The sequence below is a fragment of the Ovis canadensis genome, chromosome 9, assembly GCF_042477335.2.
Source record: "Ovis canadensis isolate MfBH-ARS-UI-01 breed Bighorn chromosome 9, ARS-UI_OviCan_v2, whole genome shotgun sequence".
In the NCBI taxonomy this organism is placed as follows: Eukaryota; Metazoa; Chordata; class Mammalia; order Artiodactyla; family Bovidae; genus Ovis; species Ovis canadensis.
Window position 1 is genome coordinate 100,366,091 of NC_091253.1, and position 26,212 is coordinate 100,392,302.

At 43.7% G+C, this 26,212-nt stretch overlaps 1 protein-coding gene across 4 annotated transcripts in view; it reads right to left on the reverse strand.

The window, feature by feature from the left end:
- Positions 1-25,354, reverse strand: part of CA13 (carbonic anhydrase 13) — a 42,716-nt gene extending 17,362 nt beyond the window's left edge. The window contains exons 1-4 of one of the 4 annotated variants that reach the window (XM_069601213.1): positions 24,986-25,354; positions 19,632-19,829; positions 6,908-7,026; positions 295-390 (exon numbers count right to left, since the gene is read on the reverse strand). In XM_069601213.1, coding sequence (XP_069457314.1) covers positions 295-390; positions 6,908-7,026; positions 19,632-19,829; positions 24,986-25,022 — 450 coding nt within the window. In that variant the 5' untranslated portion in view covers positions 25,023-25,354. The remainder of the gene's footprint in view (positions 1-294; positions 391-6,907; positions 7,027-19,631; positions 19,830-24,985) is intronic. The other 3 variants (XM_069601212.1, XM_069601215.1, XM_069601214.1) reach the window with 3 other exon arrangements.
- Positions 25,355-26,212: the final 858 nt, after the last annotated feature.

Below are 26,212 nucleotides of genomic sequence, written 5' to 3' on the forward strand. Positions count from 1 at the left end.
CACTTCTGCTGTTAGGTAATACTTCTGATATTATTGTTATCGCAGCTACATTTGCTATTCACATAAAACTGATCTGCGGAAATAAGATGAATCATAAGACAAGCCTCCTAGGGCAGTCTTAGAAGGACCATAAACTAACATATAAAATGTGAATATTCACTTCAAAAGGAAAACTGCAAGCCTAGAACAAGTTTACTATTATTGAGTAAAAAGTGGTAGACTACTCCGCAATGAAACTCTTTATCCAACACGACTGACTAGTTATTCAAAATGAAACCAGTGGATTTTTTTCACCTGTAAAAATATTCCCAAGACAGCTAGTCCATCTGGCTCATGAGCTGCCTCAACAAAGCTGGGGTATTTGTCTGAATTCCAGTGAACAACGTGGAGCTGAAAGGGAGGAACAAGACATAATTCAAACATTATTTTTTAAACACCTTTAAAAACATAAATGCAAATAAAACATTTATTTATATCTTCCTGTCCTATGCATGAGAACCTTGGACAGAATCCTCCTATTTACTTTGGTCTGAAAACTACACAAGGGAAGGATCCTGTCACTTAGCTGGTCTGTGGTGTCCTGTGCTGAGGTCTACATCATAGAAGGTTCTAGAGCATCCTGCCAAGCCTCTCTAGCCCAAAAAATCTCCAACCATTGCTCCCAAGAGACTTGGGGCTCCCCCATGTCCACAGTTCAGTTCAGGCACTCAGTCATGTCTGACTCTTTGTGACCCCATGAACCGCAGCACACCAGGCCTCCCTGTTCATCACCAACTCCTGGAGTTCACCCAGACCCATGTCCATCGAGTCGATGAGGCCATCCAACCATCTCATCCTCTGTTGTCTCCTTCTCCTCCTGCCCTCAATCTTTCCCAGCATCAGGATCTTTCCCAGTAAGTCAGTTCTTCACACCAGGTGGCTAAAGTATTGGAGTTTCAGCTTCAGTATCAGTCCCTCCAAAGAACACCCAGGACGGATCTCCTTTAGGATAGACTGGTTGGATCTCCTTGCAGTCCAAGGGACTTTCAAGAGTCTTCTCCAGCACCACAGTTCAAAACACCTACGTCCACAGACGGAACTGCAATTGTGCAGCCTTCGGTCAGACCACCCCCCGCCCCTGATATTATTGTTGGCGGCTGGCGGCTGAGTCCAGCACACAAGCTCACGCTCACGGATGGGTGGGGAAATCAACCCCCCAATAGAAGGTAATCGGGCACAATCCTGCTGCTAAGGGCAGTGCTCAATTGTCCTTGAAAAGTTTTAAGTCTTAAACATTTAAGACTATTTATGCCTTGAAAACGCAAATTCACCTTAAGAATAATTGTTTTTAGCAACAGTTACATATATTCTACTTTCTATGAATGTTCAAATTCTTTGCTGAGAGGAAGTTTTAACAGGAAAAAGAGGCCTCAGGGTATGCCAAACAGAGGCATCTCAGGAAGAAAATGAGAGGCAGCTGCTGCCACTGACGAGGGGAAAAGGAAAATCAGGGAGACAAGCAGGTGGAGGGCCTGGCACTCTAGCAGACAGGCTCCACCCGCGTCCAGCTCTCTCGCAGGAGCGGCTGACCGCAAGCTCCAGAGGTGTGCCCCGTGTCCCATATGGGACGCGATGCAGAATCCCCAACTCACAAACAAGTGTGAAGGGCTGCAGAGTGGCAGCAAGGCGGAAAATCCTTCCTGGAGGATCTGCATTCCTGGCTAAGGGAAGGACAAACTGAGGCAGAAGCCAGGGGGCCGCGAGGCACCCACCTGACTCGGCCTAGGTCACAGCTCGGCCCTGCTCAGCAAGGACCCTCCCTGAAGGACGGGCTTCAGGTAAGACCTCCATCAAAGGAGCCCTTCTGGCGCTGAGGGAGGAAACGCCTGTGAAGGGTTTCTTGCACAGATCACCCTTCTAGCTATTACAGAGAGGATTTAGTACCATCAGTGGAATGGTTTTAGCCATTCCTTTAAACATAACTTCCCATCTTACAGGCAACTAATATGGGAAGATTATAAGATAAATAAGAATTCTCAACTGTGAACTGTAAAAACTTTAAAATAGTGCACCATCCAGAAACAATCAAGGAAGACTGGAACACCCAGACAGGTAACACAGGGCGGATTCTTGCGGTGCCATGTTTCATGCTGATTTGAGGTAGTCGGTGGGGGGGGGAAGCGCAAAGCACCTGAAAGCATTGGATGAGGAAACAAAATTCATCTGGCTCAAAGGAGAGCAACGCTGTTCCACAGGGAGGGAGGGGCAGGCAGGTACGCTGAAGCTGTTTGAAACGGCTCCAAGGCAACACAGCAGTTCACTTGGTAAGAGATGAGAGCAAAGAGACAGACAGATGTGAAATGCCCTCTTGAGGTTCACAACCCCAAAGGGCTAGAAAAGGAATGTGCCACTAAGGAGATGTAAACCCATCTATCATCTTTCCACTGGTTAAAAAGCAACAAGTATTTGAAATACTATGGGAAACTAAAGCAAGAAAAATCTTTTGTTCTTTTAAACGAGTGCTTCTCGCTCCCACACACCTTGCTTAACTGGAAGTGTCACCTACGGGGAACTGACGCAACTTTTATCAGCATTCCTATATGAACTAAACTTCAAACAAGTAACAAACGCACATTTCCGAACAGTGACAGCCACAGTGATTTGAACTGAATGACAAAAAGTCATCGCAGCCGATGTATAAACGGAAATAAGACTCTCCTCTGTTGAAAAGCAGTTTCTAAATAACAGCATTATTCAACTTCAGTGTTTTTAAATTGCATACTACTGATACATAAAATGAGCTCATTATGCTGAAAGTTCCCATTAATGTTGAAAGCATAATTTTACTATCAACTACATAGTTAATCTGCTTATCATATATTTGGTATAAATTATAATCAGATAAAGTTCTAAATATGCAATGGACTATTAGCCTACTTTTTTTATTAATAGATATGCGACTCGAGATAAAGTCTTCCATGATTTAGATTATTTTAATCTCTGTAATGTCACAAATCATTAGATTAGGCTCCAAATTAAACTTTTTATATAGGTTACAGCCTTAAAGGGCTTCCCTTGTGACTCAGCTGGCAAGGAATCTGCCTGGGTTCGATCCCTGGGTTGGGAAGATCCCCTGAAGAAGGAAAAGGAAAAGGAGAATTCCATGGACTGTATAGTCCATGGGGTCACAAAGAGTCAGACCCGACTGAGTGATTTTCACTCACAGCTTTAAATGGTTTTCCCTTTCATTTTTTTCTTCATATTTTTATTTTTTAAGAGGATACAACTTGATGATAATTCTGAAGTTAGGTACAAAAGTAGCTGGAAAAACTACTTTGGTAGTTTTGGTAGTAGCTGGAAACTCTTTGGAATCACTTCTATAGCCAAGCACAAAGGGATACTTTTGAACGGAAACCAAATGCAAATGACTCCCAAATGCCTCCGTTGGCAGCTCTGACCTCTTCTTTAGACTCAGGTCTGTATCCAGAACCCTACTTGAAGGCGAGCCTGGAATATCTATGTTGTCGCTGTTCAGCTGCTAAATCACGTCTGACTCTTTGTGACCCCATGAACTGTAGCCTGCCAGTCTCCGCCATCCCTGGGATTCTCCAGGCAAGAATACTGGAGGGGCTTGCTATTTCCTTCTCCAAGGGAACTTCCCCACCCAGGGATCAAACCCGTCTCTTAAGTCTCCTGTACTGGCAGGTGGATTCTTTACCACTGAGCCACCTGGGAAGGTAAGCCCGAGGCATCTCCAAATTAACACATCCCAGCAGTTAATTCCTGTCTCAGCCTGCTCCTCCCTGAACTTTCCCATCTCAGCAAAAGCAGAACCATCCTCACAGCTGCTCAAGCCAAAAGACTTGAGTCTTTTGGCTTGAGTTCTCTTTTTCTTTCCTCCAGTCTTGACGCCCTTCTCCTGGACAGGTCGCAAGGATTTTACCTCCTAAACATATCCCGCACCTGTTTAACCCTTCACCTCCACTACCTCATAACACAAGTCACCATCATTGCGCATGTGAACACGTTCCCTGCTTCCTCCACGTTTGCCCAACCTCTTCGCCACAGAACAGCTAGCTATATTTTATAAAATATAAACCAGAATATGCCATTGCCCTACTTGAAACCCTCCATGGATTGGTCCTGCTACACAGAGATAAGCTACAAACTGTCTGCCAAGCCCCCAAAGCCCGATGCAGCGTGGTCCCTGTGGCCTCTCCGGGACACGACTTAAAACTTCTCTCGTTCGTTCCAATCCTGGAAGCCAAGGTCTCTCTTCTTGAACATGCCAACCTCATCGTTTGCCTGAGAGCCTTTGTACTGGCTGTTCCCAATCACTAGAAAGATCTCCCTGGATCTCCTCCAGGTGGCTTCTTCCGGCCATTCAGTCTCAAAAATGATCACAGGTCATCCCAAAGAGGCCCTCCGTAAGCACACAGTCACTCCACCAGATCACATGGCGGTGTTCCTGTGACACACCTCACCGCGTACGCTTTATCTACTTGTTTACTGTCGACGCCGAACACCCCCGACCCCGAGGTCTGACCCAGACCGCCCCTCCCTCCAGTAGCCTTCCTGTCTCTCGCCAGAAACACGGAGTCCTCCTCGCCCCACGCCCCCCCCCCGCCTCCGATCAATCACCAGACCCCAAGGAAGCAGCACTTCCGCCGGCCAACGCTCCAAGGGCACCCTCTTCTATTCCCTGGAACTGCCCCCAAAGCCTCCCCACTGACTCCCTTGACCCACCCCTGCTTCAACCCAATCCGTTTGCAAACTGTAGCTTAAATTGATATTTTTAAAGCACAAAGATGATCACTTCTTGATTCAAAGACAGCCAGCGGCTTCCCGCTGCACTGAAAGTGTTTGTGATACGTACAGGATTCACCTGCGAACGATCAGGCCCCTCCGGCCTCCCCGACTTCACCCCTGACAACCCCCGCTTTGTTCCTCAGGCTCCATCCACACCGGCCATTCTGTTCCTCGAATGTGTGACGATAGGTGATACTCTTCCCCGCCCCGAGTGCTCACGCACCAGTCTCTGCAGCTCCCTCTCCGCCTTGCCTGGCTCACTCCGGCTCCTCCTTCAGGCCTGCGGTTAGAAACCTCTCCCAGGAGGAAATGCTCCCTGACCACCCCTCCTCATTCCTAGTACTCCCTTCGTGATGAGCACGGGTAAGTGGGCCCCGACTGGGAACAGGCTAGGATCTCAAAAGAATGAATGAATGAGCGCATGCCTGAGCAGATGAAATAAACAGCCTGAAATACACACTAAGAACAGCATCAAATTCCAGTCAAAGCTTCAGCCTCCTCAAGAAGGAACACCTAAGAAGATGGTCATTGTTCTGCAAGTCAGGACTCTGAGCCACTGGTGGGCTGCAGTATCTGAGGGCCCTTTGCAGGAGGCCACTTGCCAGCTCGCAGTCAGCCTCTCTCAGAGTGTGCTTTCAAGTGTAGGAGGCTAGAAGGCGTAACCATAAAGCAAGGCGACTGGCTTGCCTAAGTGATTAGGAAAGTTGCAAGACAGTGACCCAAAGCCAGCTCTCAATCCCCGCAAAGCTCCTGAGATTTAGAACAAGATGTCACATTTAGAACACAAAACTCTAGGAAGCAAACACGAAAACTATTCAGTAGGTGATATAAACTGAGATGCCATACAGATTCAGGAGTCCCACTTTCCACATTCCTGGCATTTTTTTTTGGTCCATTTTAGATGTAGATCTTATTCCTCCAGCCCAGGGACAGGGGAGGTCACATACCCTAAGCACTCGGCCTCAAACAAAAGTGCTTTAGTAGGTAAAAAGGACGCTTTGATTGATGGCTTCAGAGAGCAGCTGTACACACCAATGGAAAAAGAAAACTGGAAAGAAATCTGAATCTGAATCTCTCTCATCAGCAGGACTATGAAAGCATATCTCAACTCCACAACTCAGTAATTAAGAGAAAAATGAAGAAAAATTGAACCTGCCTGGTAACATTGCTCTGTCTTGCTGAGATGACTCACAGGACACATTATATATTTTCACTTAAGTAGCTTTGGTTGAATCCTACAATGATTCACTTGCATCTCATGGTAAAACTAGGTGTTAGCAATATTTAACCATATTAAAACTTGAAGAATATTATGCTTTATCCTTTAACCAGAGGATTAGAAAAAGCAGAATATAATTAATGACTATCAGGTATAAGGAAAAGAAGTAACTCCCCAGTGGAAAAAAACAAGTCAGTGAACACTTCATCCTGTTCTACTTTACCAAGGACTTGAAGAATTAACAGAGACTACATTTTAATACTTGGGGTTGTAGAGGTAAGGTAGAGTTCAGGAGAGTTTGTGACTTTACTTTTTATCCCTAGAGGAATTTTGCCATTTACAATTAACTTTATAAGTACACAGTTGAGCCTGAAACAAATGTTTCTTTCCCTTCCCTCCACTTAATCTGTCTGCAGTTTATCCATTTCTAAACTGGGCACAATAACCCTAAGCTTTAAGGCTCAGAAGGGGCCAATTTGTGGCTCTCATGTTGATAAACTCTCATACTGACACAATAAAGCAATTTCAGCCACTGAGATAAATGAATCTGGTGTAAAGACAGTTGTCTCATGCGTCCCTTAAATCCCATCACAAAGGCAAGCTCCGTGAATATGTATAACTGAACCACCTGAAACTGACAGCACCCTAAAACAACTGTACTCCCATAAAATTTGTTAAAAATGATAAGGACGTATGTATAGCACAAGGAACTCTACTCAAGGCTCTGCAATAACCTATCTGGGAAAGAACAGATATATGCACATGCGTAACTGAATCACTTTGCTGTACGCCTGAAAGTAACATGACTTTGTAAATTAACTATATTCCAATAGGAAGTAAAAATCAAATTAAAACAGAAGGGAGAAACTCTGAGCCACGAATGCATGGCGGCTGACTCACCTCTGCAGCATATCTCACGCCGTCCACCATGTGCTCAGAGCCGTGATCATCAGCAGACCCCCAGTGAAGGTGAAACTGCCGTAACCTGTAGCTTCCAGTGAGGGGGCCCCCACGCAGAACTACACGTCAATGCAGTTTAAATTGTTAGCAAGAAAAAAAAACAAACAAACATGTAAATATCCTGTCCCCAAGCCACAGCATCGCCCTGGATCATCCAACATCTCCATGTCCTCCAAGGGATTTCCTTTATAATTGTGTCCTTCAGTTTGCTGGCAAGAATACAGCATTTAGGTAAGCAAGGAGTAAAACCAAGTGTTTTACAAGGTTAGAGAATCCACAATAGATTTTTACAGAATATCTGGGACATCGGATGTCTGGGAAACAGACAGGCTTGGTTAGAAAGTAGAAAAACTGGGAGTTCATAGAGGTAAAGAATTGCTCTGTGAAATGGAGGCGGTCAGCCTCTCTAAATAAGAATGTGAACTGCAAAGAGGCCCACCTTGAACTCGGGAGACCAGCCCAGCATTCCAGTCCGAGAACAGGCCTCAGTGTTAGAAGACCTGGGCTCACACTCTATTTACTGGGTCGTCTTGTACACACCCTCTAGTTTTGCAACCTCAGCTTTTCTGTCTATAACTTCAAGAATAGTATATCTCCTCCTAACGTCACTGTGAGAACAGAATAAAAACTGGAGGCAGAGCACTTATCACCGCCTGGCAGAGAGGCAGCAAGCCGGACACAGCTGTGACTGCTTTTGCACTGTGGTTACGATCACTACAGAAATTGGCAAAGTAAGCACATCTTCTATACTTGAATCCCATCCTCTCGGAGAAACATGAAATACAAAACAAGATTAACTCTTTTAAATTAATCCATCACATCTTTGTCACTTTGGCAGAGTATATTTTAGTCCTTTGCCTCAATACATATGATCTCTAAAACCATGCCAACAGAATCATATCTTAAGTATAAGCTTCTTAGTAGAAAACAGTCCTAAACTGTCTCCTCCCAATTAATCTTTATTGGGCGAATCTTCAAAGGATATGTGAGGATAAGAAAGCAGGGTAGGCTGATTACATCAAAAGCATGACTAATCTCTCATCAACACCAATAGGCTTGACTGTGGATCGGTGAGGTGCAGCCTTAAACAGTAGTTTAATTTAAATGACCCTCCTCTTCAGAAGAAACATATATACATATATATCTCAAAACTCATCAAGAATGAGCCACCTCATATAAGCAGCAAAAGATGTTAAGCAACATCATAAAGTTTTCTACAAACAAGAAATAAAAGACAAAACAATTATACAGAGTGAAGTAAGTCAGAAAGAGAAAGACAAATACTGTATATTAACACATATATTAGAGAAGGCAATGGCACCCCACTCCAGTACTCTTGCCTGGAAAATCCCATGGACGGAGGAGCCTGGTGGGCTGCAGTCCATGGGGTCGCTAAGAGTCAGACACGACTGAGCGACTTCACTTTCACTTTTCACTTTCATGCACTGGAGAAGGAAATGGCAACCCACTCCAGTGTTCTTGCCTGGAGAATCCCAGGGACGGGGGAGCCCAGTGGGCTGCCGTCTATGGGATTGCACAGAGTTGGATACGACTGAAGCAACTTAGCAGCAGCAGCAGTAACACATATATATGGAATCTAGAAAGATGGTATCAACGATCCTACATGCAGGGCAGAAAAAAAAGACACAGAGGTAAAGAACAGACTTTTGGACTCAGTGGGAGGAGAGGATGGGATGATTTGAGAGTAGAGCATTGAAACACACATTACCGTATATAAAACAGATAACCAGTGTGAGTTCAGTGCATGAAGCAAGGCACCCAAAGCTGGTGCTCTGGCACAACCAGGAGGGAAGGGACACGTGTATACCTATGGCCGATTCATTCTGATATGTGGCAAAAAAAAATCATAATATTGTGATTATCCTCCAGTTAGAAGAAATAAATATCAACATTAAAAAAAGAAAGACAAGGTAATACATTTGCCTAAGGCACACTCCTCTCCCAGCCATTCTGTAGGTGAAAGAATGATCCAGACTCCATCCGTATTGACCAGTACAAGTGAATTCATTTCTCCTTTGCTTAGTTTGACTCAGCTGAAGTTGAACACCAGTGATTAAGAGTTGGTGATTAAGATCAAGGAATAGTCTCAGCTCAGCAACTAAACTGTGCCATCTTTCAAAACTCACTTAAGTGTCTGTGGGCTTCAGCTCTTATCTATGTCTTTAATTGTTTGACTATTTTTAATTAGGAGATTGGACTGAATGTTCTTTAACTTCTATGATCCCCAAAACTGCCTAAGGAAAAACAAATCAGGGGCACATGTAATAAAATCTTTTGTGAGACTGAATGGTTGGGACTTCCTTTAGATTCATTTACGTCTAGATTTCTTTAAGACAGATAAAGAGCCCTCTGAAAAACAGAAGGGAAGAGAGAACCACTTATACCAAACTCTAGAGCTCACTCTTCTGTTACTCTGACACAAAGAGAAAATTGTAGTTTCGCCTCCCACAGGACAGGAAGACAGACTGTCTGCTGGGATCCCTGCTGCACATCCACCTAGTGGGGTAACCATCACAGAGGAGTAAATATTTGATGAAGGGATGAATCAAATATTTCATTTGTATGTAGACAAACAGTTTCAAAGATGGTTCACAGATAAATTAGTCTAAAAGGCGCATTTCCCTAAGTGACTCCATACAGCATGGATGTAGCGGCATTTCAAACAGAAAGAAACCAACACTCCTATTGTCTCTTTTCCCTTGCTGTTGCATAAGAAGGTCTGAGCTGAACCATGAAGTCATTCCTTCACATATAAAAACCAGATTAGAGAGCCTGAGGGATCAACGCAGAATTAACTTTGGAAGAAGATGCAAACAAACTGGCTCAAGAAAAGACAGTGATATAAAAGTCACACACACGTTATTAGGGAATGTCCAAGAACACTGGGTAATCTCTTGAAAGCTTGCTCTGAATCCAGGGTTTAAAAGCCAGATTAGCACAACTCTGCTTAGTTAAGCAATGGAGACTGCCTTACTCTTTACGTATCAGGACTTTGTTTCGATTAAAATGTCCAACCTGGGACTATGATCAGCAAATGTCTAATCACGAAGACCATTCTCGAGGAGCAGTACTCTACCGAAGAAACACAGAGTGGGAAAAAGTGAGTCCAAATACCAAGGCTCATCACAAGTGTTGAGATGGTCTATGAAAAAACAGCTAAACAATGCTATAAAATGAATAATGGTGACAAAAACTGTTTTTAATGAAGATGATTTAGTGTTTGCAAAAGTCAAATTATTCATCTTACTTTTCAACCTAGATTAATAAATATATATTGTTGCCATCTTAAATTTGAAAATTAGCAATTATTTCACCCAAATCATGTATATATATGATCTCCAGGGGATCTTCCAGACCCAGGGATCAAACCCAGGTCTCCCACATTACAGATTCTTTACCATCTGAGCTACCAGGGAAGCCTCATATATATATATATATATGCCTCCAATAAGATTTTAAAAAACTATTTCAAGTAAAACTCAATAAGAGGTCTACACCAATTAAGAAAGCAGGGTTAATTCTAAAGTTTGGGAAATTGCAATACCTTAGTAAATAGATATCAGTCATTTGCTCTATGCTGCAAAGACCAACCAGAAACGTACGTGTAACTCAGTTGAACTTAACTTTCTAAAATTGTTAGCACATGGTAGTCAGTTGCCCAAAATGATAAGCAAGGCTGGCAAAACAAAATTTAAAAAAAAATTAATTTTAAAATAGAAACACTTGTCTGTCCACGCATTTACCGTCTATCTCGCTAGGATACAAACCCCCTGAGAGCAGAACTGGCCTCATTCTCGTGGAAAACCGGTGCGGATGACGGTGCCCGGGTCAGTGAGCGTCATAAAGTAAGCAAGAGAAGCGGTCCTTCACAACCTTCAGTTCGTACGGATGCTACTGAAGCAGCCTGGGCGCCGCTAAAGAGCACAGTCTTAGGACTTGGTGAATCTAATGAGCGCCGTGTCCTGATCATGGTGGGGCGAACAGCTCTCTTCAGAGAGTAAAGAGTAAGCGTAAATGAACGGCACGCCTATGTTTTGGTTGGAATCTAGGAAAAGAGGAAACAGAGAGCACGAATCCGCCGGGATTATAGCAAGAGAGAGAGAGGAGACAGGAACGGTCCCAGCTGCTGGGGCTTGAATTCTTTGATCCAGGAAGTCTTCACTAGTCTGGCTTCCTCTCCTCTGAGCACACGCACGTCAGCTTACTCTCCGCTCACTCATTCGTACAGCAACCCTTAAGAGCTTACAGTGGGCCAGCAACTGTGCTCGGGGTAAGGACACGTGAGCAGCGCCATCTCTGTACCTTGGCTGGGAAGGGGGTGGGGAGCATGACTAAGGTGTGCTCACACGCCCCATAACTGCTTCTGCTTCTTCTTTTTTAATGTGTGATTTGAGATCCTGTACACTTGGTTAACTTCGGGCAGTTACCTAGAACTAGTTAACAGGATTATAACTGAGAAACTGACAATTTTCAGAGCTAAAAAATTAAACTACAACCACTGAATCCATCAAGTGACTGGTATTCCTTTGTTGTTCAGTCACTCAGTCGTGTCTGATTCTTTGTGACCCCATGAATCGCAGCATGCCAGGCCTCCCTGTCCATCACCATCTCCCGGAGTTCACTCAGACTCATGTCCATTGAGTCCGTGATGCCATCCAGCCGTCTCATCCTCTGTCGTCCCCTTCTCCTCCTGCCCCCAATCCCTCCCAGCATCAGAGTCTTTTCCAATGAGTCAGCTCTTCGCATGAGGTGGCCAAAGTACTGGAGTTTCAGCTTCAGCATCAGTCCCTCCAATGAACACCCAGGACTGACCTCCTTTAGGATGGACTGGTTGGATCTCCTTGCAGTCCAAGAGCCTCTCAAGAGTTTTCTCCAACACCACAGTTCAAAAGCATCAATTCTTCAAGGCCCAGCTCTCTTTGTGATACAGCTCTCACATCCATACACGACCACTGGAAAAACCATAGCTCTGACTAGACAGACTTTTGTCAGCAAAGTGATGTCTCTGCTTTTTAATACACTGTCTATGCTGGTCATAGCTTTCCTTCCAGGGAACAAAGTGAAAGTGAAGTGAAGGGAAGGGAAGTCGCTCAGTCATGTCCAGCTCTTTGCGACCCCGTGGACTGTAGCCCACCAGGCTCCTCTGTCCATGGGATTTTCCAGGCAATAGTACTGGAGTGGATTGCCATTTCCTTCTCCAGTGGATCTTCCCGACCCAGGGATTGAACCCAGGTCTCCCGCATTGTAGACAGACGCTTTACTGTCTGAGCCACCAGGGAACAGCTTTCTCTTAATTTCATGGTTGCAGTCACCGACTGCAGTGATTTTGGAGCCCAAGAAAACAAAATCTGTCACTGCTTCCACTTTTTCCCCTTCTATTTTCCATGAGCTGATGGGACTGGATGCCATGATCTTAGTTTTGAGTTTCAAGCCTCCTTTTTCACTCTCCTCCTTCACCCTCATCAAGAGGCTCTTTAGTTCCTCTTCCCTTTCTGCTAATAAGAGTGGTGTCATCTGCATATCTGAGGTTGTTGATATTTCTCCCATCAATCGTCAGTCATAACACCAGCTTGTGAGTCATCCAGCCCAGCATTTTGCATGATGTACTTTACAAATAGAGCTTCCCAGGTGGTGCTAGTGATAAAGAACCCACCTGCCAACACAGGAGATGTGGGTTCGATCCCTGTTTCAGGAAGATCCTCAGGAGGACGGCATGGCAACCCACTCCAGTATTCTTGCCTGGAGAATCCCACAGACAGAGGAGCTTTACAGGCTACAGCCCATAGCAAAGAGCTGGACACGACTGAAGCGACTTAGCACAGCACTGCAGCACTTTCCATGTAAGTTAAATAAGCAGAGCAACAATATACAGCCTTGACGCACTCCTTTCCCAACTTGGAACCAGCCTGTTGTTCCATGTCTGGTTCTTATTGCTGCTTCTTGACCTGCACACAGGATTCTTAGGAGGTAAGTAAGATGGTCTGGTGTTCCCATCTCTTTAAGAATTTTCCAGTTTGTTGTGATCCACACAGTCAGTCTTTAGCATAGTTAATGAAGCAAAAGCAGCCGTTTTTCTGGAACTCCCTTGCTTTCTTGATGGTCCAATGAATGCTGACAATTTGATCTCTGGTTCCTCTGCCTTTTCTAAATCTAGCTTGTACATCTGGAATTTCACAGTTCACGTACTGCTGAAGCCTAACTTGAAAGATTTTGAGCGTAACTTTGCTAATATGTGAAGTGAATGCAACTGTGCGGTAGTTTGAGCATTCTTTGGCATTGCTATTCTTGGGGATTGGAATGAAAACTGACCTTTTCCAGTCCTGTGGCCACTGCTGAGTTTTCCAAATTTACTGACATATTGATTGCAACACTCTAACAGCATCATCTTTAGGATTTGAAATAGCTCAGTTGGAATTCCATCACCTCCACTAGCTTTGTTCATAGTGATGCTTCCTAAGACCCACTTGACTTTACACTTCAGGATGTCCTGCTCTAAGTGAGTGAGCACACCATCTTGGTTGTCCGGGTCATTAAGATCTTTTTTGTACAGTTCTTCTGTTTATTCTTGCCACCTCTTTTTAATCTCCTCTGTTTCTGTTAGGTTCTTACCATTTCTATTCTTTATCATGCCCATCTTTGCATAAAATGTTCCCTTGATAGTTCCAATTTTTTTTTAAGAGATTGCTAATCTTTCCCATTCTGTTATTTCCCCCTGTTTTTTTGCATTGTTCATTTAAGAAGGCCTTCTTATTTCTCTTTCCTATTCTCTGGAACTCTGCCTTCAGTTGGGTAGGTCTTTTCCTTTCTCCCTTGCTTTTTGATTCTCTTCTTTTCTCAGCTATTTGTAAAGCCTTCTCAGACAACCTCTTTGCCTTCTTGCATTTCTCTTCCTTGGGGATGGTTTGGTCACTGCTTCCTGTACAATGTCACAAACCTCTGTCCATAGTTCTTCAGGCAGTCTGTCTGCCAGATCTAATCCCTTGAATCGATCCATCACCTCCATTGTATAATCATAAGGGATTTGATTTAGGTCATACCTGAATGACCTAGTCATTTCCCCTAGGTCTTCCTTCATCTTAAGTCTCTATTCGGCAATAAGCTCATGACCTGACCCATGGTCAGCTCAAAGTCTCTCTCCCTTTTTTTTAACTGACTACATAGATCTTCTCCATCTTCAGCTGCAAAGAACATATTCAGTCTGATTTCAGTATTGACCATCTGGTGATGTGTAGAGTCATCTCTTGTGTTTTGGAAAAGGGCATTTGCTATGACCAGCATGTTCTCTCTTTTTTTTTTTTTTTTTTTAATTTTAGTTTTTTATTTTTTAAATTTTAAAATCTTTAATTCTTACATGCATTCCCAAAACATGAACCCCCCTCCCACCTCCCTCCCCATAACAACTTTCTGGGTCATCCCCATGCACCAGCCCCAAGCATGCTGCATCCTGCGTCAGACATAGACTGGCGATTCAATTCACATGATAGTATACATGTTAGAATGTCATTCTCCCAAATCATCCCACCCTCTCCCTCTCCCTCTGAGTCCAAAAGTCCGTTATACACATCTGTGTCTCTTTCCCTGTCTTGCATACAGGGTCGTCATTGCCATCTTCCTAAATTCCATATATATGTGTTAGTATACTGTATTGGTGTTTTTCTTTCTGGCTTACTTCACTCTGTATAATCGGCTCCAGTTTCATCCATCTCATCAGAACTGATTCAAATGAATTCTTTTTAACGGCTGAGTAATACTCCATTGTGTATATGTACCACAGCTTTCTTATCCATTCATCTGCTGATGGACATCTAGGTTGTTTCCATGTCCTGGCTATTATAAACAGTGCTGCGATGAACATTGGGGTACATGTGTCTCTTTCAATTCTGGTTTCCTCAGTGTGTATGCCCAGAAGTGGGATTGCTGGGTCATAAGGTAGTTCTATTTGCAATTTTTTAAGGAATCTCCACACCGTTCTCCATAGTGGCTGTACTAGTTTGCATTCCCACCAACAGTGTAGGAGGGTTCCCTTTTCTCCACACCCTCTCCAGCATTTATTGCTTGCAGATTTTTGGATCGCAGCCATTCTGACTGGTGTGAAGTGGTACCTCATTGTGGTTTTGATTTGCATTTCTCTAATAATGAGTGATGTTGAGCATCTTTTCATGTGTTTGTTAGCCATCCGTATGTCTTCTTTGGAGAAATGTCTATTTAGTTCTTTGGCCCATTTTTTAATTGGGTCGTTTATTTTTCTGGAATTGAGCTGCATAAGTTGCTTGTATATTTTTGAGATTAGTTGTTTGTCAGTTGCTTCATTTGCTATTATTTTCTCCCATTCAGAAGGCTGTCTTTTCACCTTGCTTATAGTTTCCTTTGTTGTGCAGAAGCTTTTAATTTTAATTAGATCCCATTTGTTTATTTTTGCTTTTATTTCCAGAATTCTGGGAGGTGGATCATAGAGGATCCTGCTGTGATTTATGTCTGAGAGTGTTTTGCCTATGTTCTCCTCTAGGAGTTTTATAGTTTCTGATCTTACATTTAGATCTTTAATCCATTTTGAGTTTATTTTTGTGTGCGGTGTTAGAAAGTGATCTAGTTTCATTCTTTTACAAGTGGTTGACCAGTTTTCCCAGCACCACTTGTTAAACAGATTGTCTTTACTCCATTGTATATTCTTGCCTCCTTTGTCAAAGATAAGGTGTCCATATGTGTGTGGATTTATCTCTGGGCTTTCTATTTTGTTCCATTGATCTATATGTCTGTCTTTGTGCCAGTACCATACTGTCTTGATGACTGTGGCTTTGTAGTAGAGCCTGAAGTCCGGCAAGTTGATTCCTCCAGTTCCATTCTTCTTTCTCAAGATTGCTTTGGCTATTCGAGGTTTTTTGTATTTCCATACAAATCTTGAAATTATTTGTTCTAGTTCTGTGAAAAATGTGGCTGGTAGCTTGATAGGGATTGCATTGAATTTGTAAATTGCTTTGGGTAGTATACTCATTTTCACTATATTGATTCTTCCAATCCATGAACATGGTATATTTCTCCATCTATTAGTGTCCTCTTTGATTTCTTTCATCAGTGTTTTATAGTTTTCTATATACAGGTCTTTAGTTTCTTTAGGTAGATATATTCCTAAGTATTTTATTCTTTTCGTTGCAATGGTGAATGGAATTGTTTCCTTAATTTCTTTTTCTACTTTCTCCAGCATGTTCTCTTGACAAAACTCTTAGTCTTTGCCCTGCTTCAAGGCCAAACTTGCCTGTTATGCTGGGTATCTCGTGACTTCCTACTTTTGCATTCCAGTCCCCTATGATGAACATCATTTTGGGTGTTAGATCTAGAAGGTCTTGTAAGTCTTCATAAAACTGGTCAACTTCAGTTTCTTCAGCATCAATGGCTGGGGCATAGACTTGGATACTGTGATTCTGAATGGTTTGCCTTAGAAGTTAACCGAGATCATTCTGTTGTTTTTGAGAATTCACCCAAGTACTGCTTCTCAGATTCATCTGTTGACTATGATGGCTACTCCATTTCTTCTAAGGGATTCTTGCCCACAGTGGTAGATATAATGGTCATCTGAATTAAATTTTCCATTTCTTGTTCATTTCAGTTCACTGATTCCTAACATGTCGATGTTCACTCTTGCCATCTCCTACCTGACCACTTCCAGTTTACCTTGATTCATGGATCTAACATTCCAGATTCCAATGCAGTATTGTTCTTTACAGCATCAGACTTTACTTTTACCCCCAGACACATCCATGAGTGAGCATCATTTCCCCTTGGCCCATCCACCTCATTCTTTCTGGAGCTGTTAGTAGTAATTGCCCTCCACTCTTCCCAGTAGCATACTGAACACTTTCCAACCTGGGCAGCTCATTGTCGGTGTCCTATCTTTTTGCCTTTTCATACTGTCCATGAGGTTCTCGTGGCAAGAATACCAGAATGAGTTGCCCTTCCCTCCTCCAGTGGACCACGTCTTGTCAGAACTCTTCACTACAAACCATCTGTCTTGGGTGGCCCTGCACAGCATGGCTCATAGCTTCATTGAGTTACGTGAGCCCTTTGCCAAGACAGGGCTGTTATTTACTATATTCCAGGAGCTATTTCACTTTTTAAAATTTCAAAATTAGTACCACAGCCTATAAAAAAGTCAATGTTTGAACAATGAATAATCCACCAATGTTTAAGCTATTTACGTATGAAATGGTAAATATTAATTGATTGTTGGTGGTTTACAGTTTTATTGAGATTTTGCCTACATAGGGCTTCTCTGGCGGCTCAGACAGTAAAGAATCCGCCTGCAATGAGGAAGACCTGGGTTCAATCCCTAGTTTGGGAAGTTCCCCTGGAGAAGAAAAAGGCAACCCACTCCAGTTTTCTTGCCTGGAGAATCCCATGGACAGGAGAGTTGGCAGGCCACAGTCCACGGGGTCACAAAGAGTCGGACACAACTGAGCAACTAAGCACAGCACCTTTGCCTACATATGCCATAATGCCATATCATGGTATTTTCCATATCCTCCAAAAAAATTCATCCCCCCAAAATATGCTTTTAACTGAAACATCCCTTTATTGATTACTTTCTGTGTGCTAGGCGCCATGCTAGGTAGATGAGTAAGACACAGCTGTTGCTCATTTCAGCTGAGTGGAAAGAAACAGCTGGCAGTCACTGTGTAGTGTGGGAAGTTCTCTAGGAAGGAGTCTGGGATGCTACAGACCACGTGGAGGAGCCAGGCAGGTGAGATTCCCGGAGAGACAGGATCCTGTCTGGTTTCAGAAAAATCAGAAGCTCGGGCGAGAGCACTCTTGTCTTTCCTCATCAGATTATTATTTCCCTTCCTATGGCCGATAGGAGTTCTTCCTAAGAAATTTCTTCCTGGGTGAATTTCATATCCACCTGTCCCCCTTTTACAGGACCATTAAAATCCTGAAAGACAGCTCCCCCAGGTTAACCACTGGTCGTGCAGCAGCCCAGCCAAAGAAGCCCCGCCAGGACCGTACAGAAAGCTTCCTGCCTGTGATTCTGTGACAGGTGGGATTCAGAGTTAGCTTGGGGAAGAACTGCCTCTTTACAAAATGGAAACTGCTTTATTCAAATTAAAGTGACCTGCTACAGAAGTATCTGTGTTTTTTATCACTTGTATTAGCTATGGCGGTCTCCACCTTTTAAATAATTTAACCCTTCAAATCACCATGAAACATCCCCTTCATTTATCGTGAGAAAAAAAGAATGAGGATCATGACCTCTGTTTATGCAGCTTCTGGATCAGAGGAATACAAAGGCCCTTATGGTGATTGACAATTAACCCTGGTAATTTCATTGTGATCTAGATAGGAATGAGACCCTTGCTTATGGGTGAAGGCACACACTACCCATCACAGACCCAGCATCAAAGGTGGAAACAGACAAACTGATTCCACGGATTAACATGAGAGAAACAGAGAGGGAAAGAAAGGGAATGAGAAGACCCAGATCATCACTGGGCAAGTTAGAGGAAGAATTTTTCATAACTAAGGTTTTTTGTGATGAAGTACAAGCTAATCAGTTCTTACTCTAAAAGTCAGAATGGATAGCCTCAATTTTTTGCTTGCGATATCATAAATAGTATCAAACTACTAACGAGGGTATAAATTTTGTACGAAGAAACCTTGGACTGCTATAGTGTACCTACCACATCAATCATGTCTACTAATACAGGTTCATAAAGTTGAGGGCTTGAAATACAATTTAATACATGTAACAAGTGAGGTTGCTTCTCCCCTCCCTTATGCATTTACTAAAATGTTCTGATGAAAATGAATCACTTTTATAAAGTTAAGAAAGATGAGGAAGAAATGGAATGGGCATATCATTTTTGCTAACAACATAACTATATAAACACAAGAAGACATTATTACTTATCTAAATCTAAGCTTAATGAATAAATGGGGGACTCCCTGGTAGTCCAGTGGTTAGGACTCCATGCTTCCACTGCAGAGGGCCTGGGTATGATCCCTGGTTGGGGAACTAAGATTCCTCGAGTCAAGTGGCAAGGCCAAAATAACGAATGCATGAAGACTTCTAAATAAGGATTTTTATAATCTAACAATTTTTCATTAATAAATACAGCATCATCCTAGTGTTACACTAAAAATTAAAAAAAAATTGTCAGATACCTTTAAGGTATTCCAAAATATGATTCTCTCTAATTTTCTCTTTCATCTACTTTTAAACTTGGTATCATCTATTCTTTGGGCAAGAAGTATACTTGAAGGAGGATTAAATGTTCATTTTCAGGAAACGCTCTTTTCTACTTCATTCAGTTAACAAATACACTAGTTTTGTGGTGTTTTTTTTTTTTTCTGGTTGGCCCATTATTTATTCGCAGTGTGAAAGACCTTATCCTGTGAACTAATCAAACACAACTTTATCACAAGTTCTAGCAGAGTACTAACAAGGAACACACAAGTGTTTCAAATGTGGAAGATAAGCATGAGCCATCCACTGATTCATGCTGATGTTTGGCAAAACCCAACACAATCCTGTAAAGCAATTATCCTTCAATTAAAAATAAAGAAATTTTTTAAAAGAGAAGAAGAATGTGCCATCCAATCATTCAAGCTCCTCACCCCCAACCAAAAAAAAAAAAAAAAAGGTAGAGCCAACCTGATTTGTCGTCCGTGTCATCAAAGTCAACGTTGAAGGAGTGGCCGCTGTTACTGATGATTTTAGCTGAGCTGGCGTCGTACTTGATACCAAGAGGTCGGAGGGAAGAATCATACCTCACTTCTTTGGTTTTAATCTCAATCGGAGATTGTTGATCCCCATCAGCAATAGGGAAAAATTCATTCCAATGAACAGGACCTTCAATACACAGGACCAAGCACAAAAGAAACAGTAAGTTATTTCGTTCAACCAAAGGCCTGTTGAGTACCATGTGCTGTACTTGACTTTGACGAAAACACGCAGATGAGTAAAAAACGACCTTTACCTTCAGGACTTTAACATCTGACTGTTTTGCTCCGTTTTACAAGACCAAGTGATAGTATGCAAACCTCTTGGTTCGACTGAATTCATCTTCAGAATTAAACTCACCCTTGTTGACAAAGGAATATGTAAGTTTCATAAAGTACTTTGCAAATGCCTTCTACCAAACTAAAAAAAAAAAAAAAAAACGGCAGAGTTCATCACTGAAAACAACGAGACTCAGGCTCAGCTCCAAGAACCAACTGTGGCACAGGTCAGGCTCATGAGCTAAAGGAGCTAACGTCGCGGAGAAAGTGGTCTAGTGAGGAAAGGGTGTCGTCCTTTCAAGTGTTCTTCCCACTTTTCTTCATTCACTGTATCCCTGGGTATCACCCAGGCCTCAATTTAATTTCCTGTAAATAATATGCAACAGACAAACTAAAGAAGTATATAAAATTTTCACATAGCATAATCCATGTAAAATGACTCCACCATATCAGGAAATGTAATATGGTTGGTTTTCTGCAATAGAATCAAGTAGCAATTTATTTCTCTTTCTATATTCCAGAAGGTCCTTCCACGGTTGTTTTGCCAATACTACATTTGAGTTCCCACCCAAGGAACAACTGTCATCCCAGTCCTGCATTTATAGTAAAACTTGCATTAAATTCCCAAATTAAGCATGTTTGGTAAATTGAGGTGAACCAATAAACTGGCAATTCCCTTGTCCAGCCTCATCATGTCTCTGGGAGATTCATTCAAGCTCCGCCTCTTAAAATCAACAGCAAGACACAACTTCAAATAAGCTCCAAGCTAGCCTGCAGACTTTACAGGCTAGAGGTTCTTCTCACCTTCTCTTCTCTGCCTGCAATCCGCACAACCTCTACCAGGCCAGTAGAGAAGGCTGCTGACTGAGCTTTTCCCTGCTCACTAAGCAACTTACTTGATTTTTCTAAAACTCAAGTACTTACTAAAATGACACAGCATGACAATGAATTCAGCATTTGCTACTGACAACAAGAAATATTTTTTTTAAAGATGAGATTTAGAATGAAATTTCAAGAAGTACAAATATATCAGAGTTATCAATAGCTTCAGTCTCTAAATCAATGTTCCTTCTTATTCATCTTTGTGAAGGAGACAGTATATATTCCTCACTTCATACATGCATCAGGTGCAAAAAGTCAGAACATGAATCCATACCACACACATAACTTAGACATTGTTCTCTTATGAATCATACACTTTGGACTTGGAAGCAACTTGAAAACCAAAATTCTTTGGTTACATCTTATTACAGGAAGTTACTGCTGCTGCTGCTGCTGCTAGGTGGCTTCAGTCGTGTCCAACTCTTAGTGACCACATGGACTACAGCCCACCAGGCTCCTCCGCCCATGGGATTTTCCAGGCAAGAGCACTGGAGTGGGTGCCATCGCCTTCTCCAGGAAAGGTACTACATTTCCTTACTTACTAAGTACTGTAATTCACCTTTCTAGCCAGTCCTTTTCCAGTGTGAAAAAAAAATGTTCTATTTCACTGCCCACAAGTATGCATTAACCTATTGAGAATCCGACTTCAAATACACACGTGTGTCGTCGTATGTTGTTAACTATTTTTCTAATTAGGAAAGAGTTTCTTTCTACTCTTAATCCCTTTATGCTTCTATTTCCAGTTCTTTATAGCCAGAACTACTTTTTAAAACAGGCAAACCAAAATAAAATAAAAATAATATCACTTTGCATCAGTCAATATTATCTATTAAACACAATGGTATGTTCATTTCCCTGCCTCTTAAAAATGCCCCTTCTTCTTTTATAAATTCTCCATAACATGCAACTTTAAAACTCATCTAAACACAGGTGTAGAGATACACGGTAGTTCTTTCATTGATTCAGGAACTTTCGAAGACCCGTGGAGATACGTAGTTTTCAATGACTGTCACATTTCCTAAACCTAACTAGTAAAATCATCAAAGGTTCATGGGAGAAGTTATAAGTCGTCTGTGAAGGCTGTGGCACCTTCCAATGCCTCCCCTTTTGATGTTCCATTTTATCATTGCTACTATTCCCAGTTTATTTCCTTTAATCTCCTCATTCACTGCTCTTGCCAGTCTAAACTGAAAACAAGGAACAGAACTTGCCCAGTCAGGAAACAACACATTAATAGGATTTTGCCAAAGTTGATCTACTTATAGGCGTGGTCCTCAGAAAGCTATTGAATCTAAAATCAGGGAGTGTTAGCCAGTAGTATCCAACTCTTTGCAAATCCATGGACTGTGGCCCAACAGGCATCTTTATCCCTGGGATCTCCCAGGCAAGAATCCTGGAGTTTCATTTCCTTCTCCAGAGGATCTTCCTGACCCAGGGATCGAACCTGGGTCTCCTACATTGCGGGTGGATTCTTTACTGTCTGAGCCACTGGGAAGTCAAAAGCAGGGAACAGCCCTACAATTCTTAGCAGAAATATAAAATAATTCCTTGTTAATGGCTTTTCTAAGAAGGATCTTTCTTTTATGCTTTCAATTTTTAATTTTTTCCTCCAGTTTTATTGAGATGTAATTGACATGCAGCACTATGTAAGTTTAAGGTGTACAGCGTAACAGTTTGACTTACAATACATAACCCATGATATGATTACCACGAGTTTCGTGAACATCAATCACCTCATATCCATACAGAATTAAAGAACAGACAAAATACTTCTTCACTGTGATGAGAACTAAGACTCTCTTAACTTTTCTACATAACATACAGCAATGTTACCTATATGCATCATGTTGTGCGTTAAATCCTCAGCACTGTTATTTTATAACTGGAGTGACCACCTTCATCCCGTTCCCTCCCCTCCCCAACTCACTCTGGTAACAACTGTAAATCTGGTCTCTTTCTCTATATGCTTGTTTGTTTCTGAAGCATAATTTATCTACAACACGATGTTAGTACCTAGTGCACAACACAGTGATTTGATGTTTTTATACACTTCAAAAGGACCGCCGTAAGTCTAATTACCATCTCTCAGCACACAAAAGTATGACATAATGTTCTACCACATTCCCCACTCTGTACATTTCATCCTCATGAGTCATTTATTTTGTAACTGGAAGTTTGTACCTCTTAATCTCCCTCACATATTTCTAAGATGGATTTTTAAAACTTCAGATGTACTTCACTGGAACGAATATTTTCTAATCTAAATTAATAAAGAGTAATCAATATTCATTGATTGAAAATACCCTTTTCCTTCCTAATCATAGTCAGGGCACTGTTAGTACCGAGAAACTATTAAATAGGGAAGATCCCCTGAAGTAGGAAATGGCAACCCACTCCAGTATTGTTGCCTGGAAAATCCCATAGACAGAGGAGCCTGGTGGGCCACAGTCCCTGGAGTTGCAAACAGTTGGACAGGACTGAGCATGCAGCCACACAAGTATTAAATAACAACAAAAATTATTCCAGCGGAGGGGAATTAAAAGAAATTTCAATTTTCCCAAACATAAATTGAAGATTAGCAAAATGTAAGATTATAACTAGTCTCAATCAAAGAGAAATCCACCCATATAATACTTTTCATTATTAAAACTCTTTCACTTGCTGCCATTTTTCAACTGGCAAGTTTATCATAGTCTCAAAAATGCTACAATTAGAAATGAAACTCTTCTGTTTCTTTGTGAAATTAAGCTTTCTATAAAACTAAGTGTACAATACTGCTCAATAACATGCATGTTGATCCAAGGAAAGTATTGTTACTATTATTATTCACAGATCTAATATTGAGAGTAAGACTTTCTTGGAGTCCCTTTGCACATAATGGCTATTTGAAATAATCAGTTTAATGTAAAAGTAAGAAAAAATAGTTTACTTTTGATAACTTAGACTATACAAGAAGAAAAGTATACATATTATTTACTGTTGCTCCCATCAATAAACATGTTTTGACCAACGCCTTAAAATATCAATGATCCGTTGCTAACTGCCAGTCTCTGCAAGATTGAGTGTGGAAGGAGAAAGAAAAAGCGTGGAGAAGTAGTTTAAAATATAACTTCGCTTCTCAAAAAGAACCTAAAATCTTGCTAAAATCAGCCATTCCAAGCAACCAACTGCAGGTTGCTGGGGGAACATTTAATAGTAACAGCTATTAAGAAACTTGCTGGCCATTGGTGGCCAGGAAGACAACTTAAATCTCAGTGTTGCGATTCAAGTCATTAAAATTTCTTAAGGATATTGTCACATATTGTCCACGATTTGCCCCCCCTAAATGAATAAAGAGCTTAAGGGACTAAAAAAGCAAGCTTGCCCTCAGCTCATAGAAGTCTGCCGTCAGATCTGTGAACTGATCTGCGAGCCTTTGACGGGTCGCTGGTTACTGCTGGGGGCAGCTCTCGGCTGGTCGAACGCCAGGGAGCAGACGCGTCTGAAGGTGGGGGGCCGGGGTGTGTGGACCGGGGTCACCCCCGGCGCTGTCCGCGTCTACACGGCGCTCAGGCCCTCACCCCGCGCGCTGTCCGCGTCTACACAGCTCTCAGCCACTCGCAGCGCCCCGGCGCTGTCCGCGTCTACACGGCGCTCAGCCCCTCACCCCGCGCGCTGTCCGCGTCTACACGGCGCTCAGCCCCCTGCAGCCCCCGGCGCTGTCCGCGTCTACACGGCGCTCAGCCCCCTGCAGCCCCCGGCGCTGTCCGCGTCTACACGGCGCTCAGCCCCTCACCCCGCGCGCTGTCCGCGTCTACACGGCGCTCAGCCCCGCGCAGCGCCCCGGGGCTGTTCGCGTCTACACGGCGCTCAGCCCCCTGCAGCCCCCGGCGCTGTCCGCGTCTACACGGCGCTCAGCCCCGCGCAGCGCCCCGGGGCTGTTCGCGTCTACACGGCGCTCAGCCCCCTGCAGCCCCCGGCGCTGTCCGAGTCTGCACGGCGCTCAGCCCCTCGCGCGCTGTCCCCGTCTGCAAGGCGCTCAGCGCCCCCGCAGGGCTCCGCGGAGCGCCGCTGTCTCCAAGGAGGACCCCAGAAGCCCCCCGGCGCGCGGACCCCCGCCCGCCCCCCGGCCCGCGCGGCGCTCACCGTCGCGCTCGCCGTAGCCCCAGCTGAACCCCGACATGGCCCCTCGCGGCGGAGCCAGCGGCGGGCGGCCCTGCTCCAGGGCCCGCGGCCCCGCCCGCCCTCCTCTGCCCGGCCCTGCTCCGCCCGCCCCGGGGCGGTGTCGGGGTGCAGCTGGGGGCGCCCTGGGGCCGCGGCCGGGCGCGGGGCGCGGGGCCCGTCCGGTCGGTTTGATCCAGGGGGAGAGACTGGTCTCGGCGGGGAGGCAGGGGCTGCAGACGGAGAGACCGGGTGGGAGGAGGGGAAGGCGGCCCTGGGGGCTGCTTCTGAGCAGGGGTCCTGCTGGAGGGGAAGGGCTGCCCCAGGGCCGTCGGGGACCCGGGAGCCCCCTGGCTGTTTAACAGAGTTTCATTTAATGTTTAAATGTAGTGTAGTTTATGAACAGATTTGTGCAAAGAGCTTCTTAATTGGCATGAACCAGTGAATTGTCTCAGTCTTGTCCGACTCTTTGCGACCCCATGGACTGTAGCCCGCCAGGCTCCTCCCTCCATGGAATTTTCCAGGCCAGAATACTGGAGTGGGTAGCCTTCCCTTCTCCAGTGGATCTTCCCGAACCAGGGATCGAACCCTGGTCTCCCGCACTGCAAGCTGACGCTTTACCATCTGAGCCTTCCCTCCCCTAATTACCTCCCCTAATTGGCAGGACCCTTGCATAGACCCTGATGGCTCAGCTGGTAAAGAAGCTGCCTGCAGTGCAGGAGACACTGGATCGATTCCTGGGTCGGGAAGATCCCCTGGAGCAGGGACAGGCTACCCGCTCCAGTGTTCTTGGAATTTCCTTGTGGCTCAGCTGGTAAGGGGGATCTGGGCTCCATCCCTGAGTTGGGAAGATCCCCTGGAGAAGGGACAGGCTACCCGCTCCAGTGTTCTTGGAATTTCCTTGTGGCTCAGCTGGTAAGGGGGATCTGGGGTCCATCCCTGAGTTGGGAAGATCCCCTGGAGCAGGGACAGGCTACCTGCTCCAGTGTTCTGGCCTGGAGAATTCCGTGGACTGTGTATGTAGTCCATGGGGTCAGAAAGAGTGGGACACGACTGAGCGACTGTCACTCACTCACTTGCATAAGAGACTGAAAGAATGACTGAAAATCTTCCATTTTCTCTTGCCGCCCACGTGGCTGCTGCATAATGTGGTGATTGCAAGTCCCAGAGGTCCGTCCAGCTTTAGGCAACCACTCATTGTTCAGGGGCCAC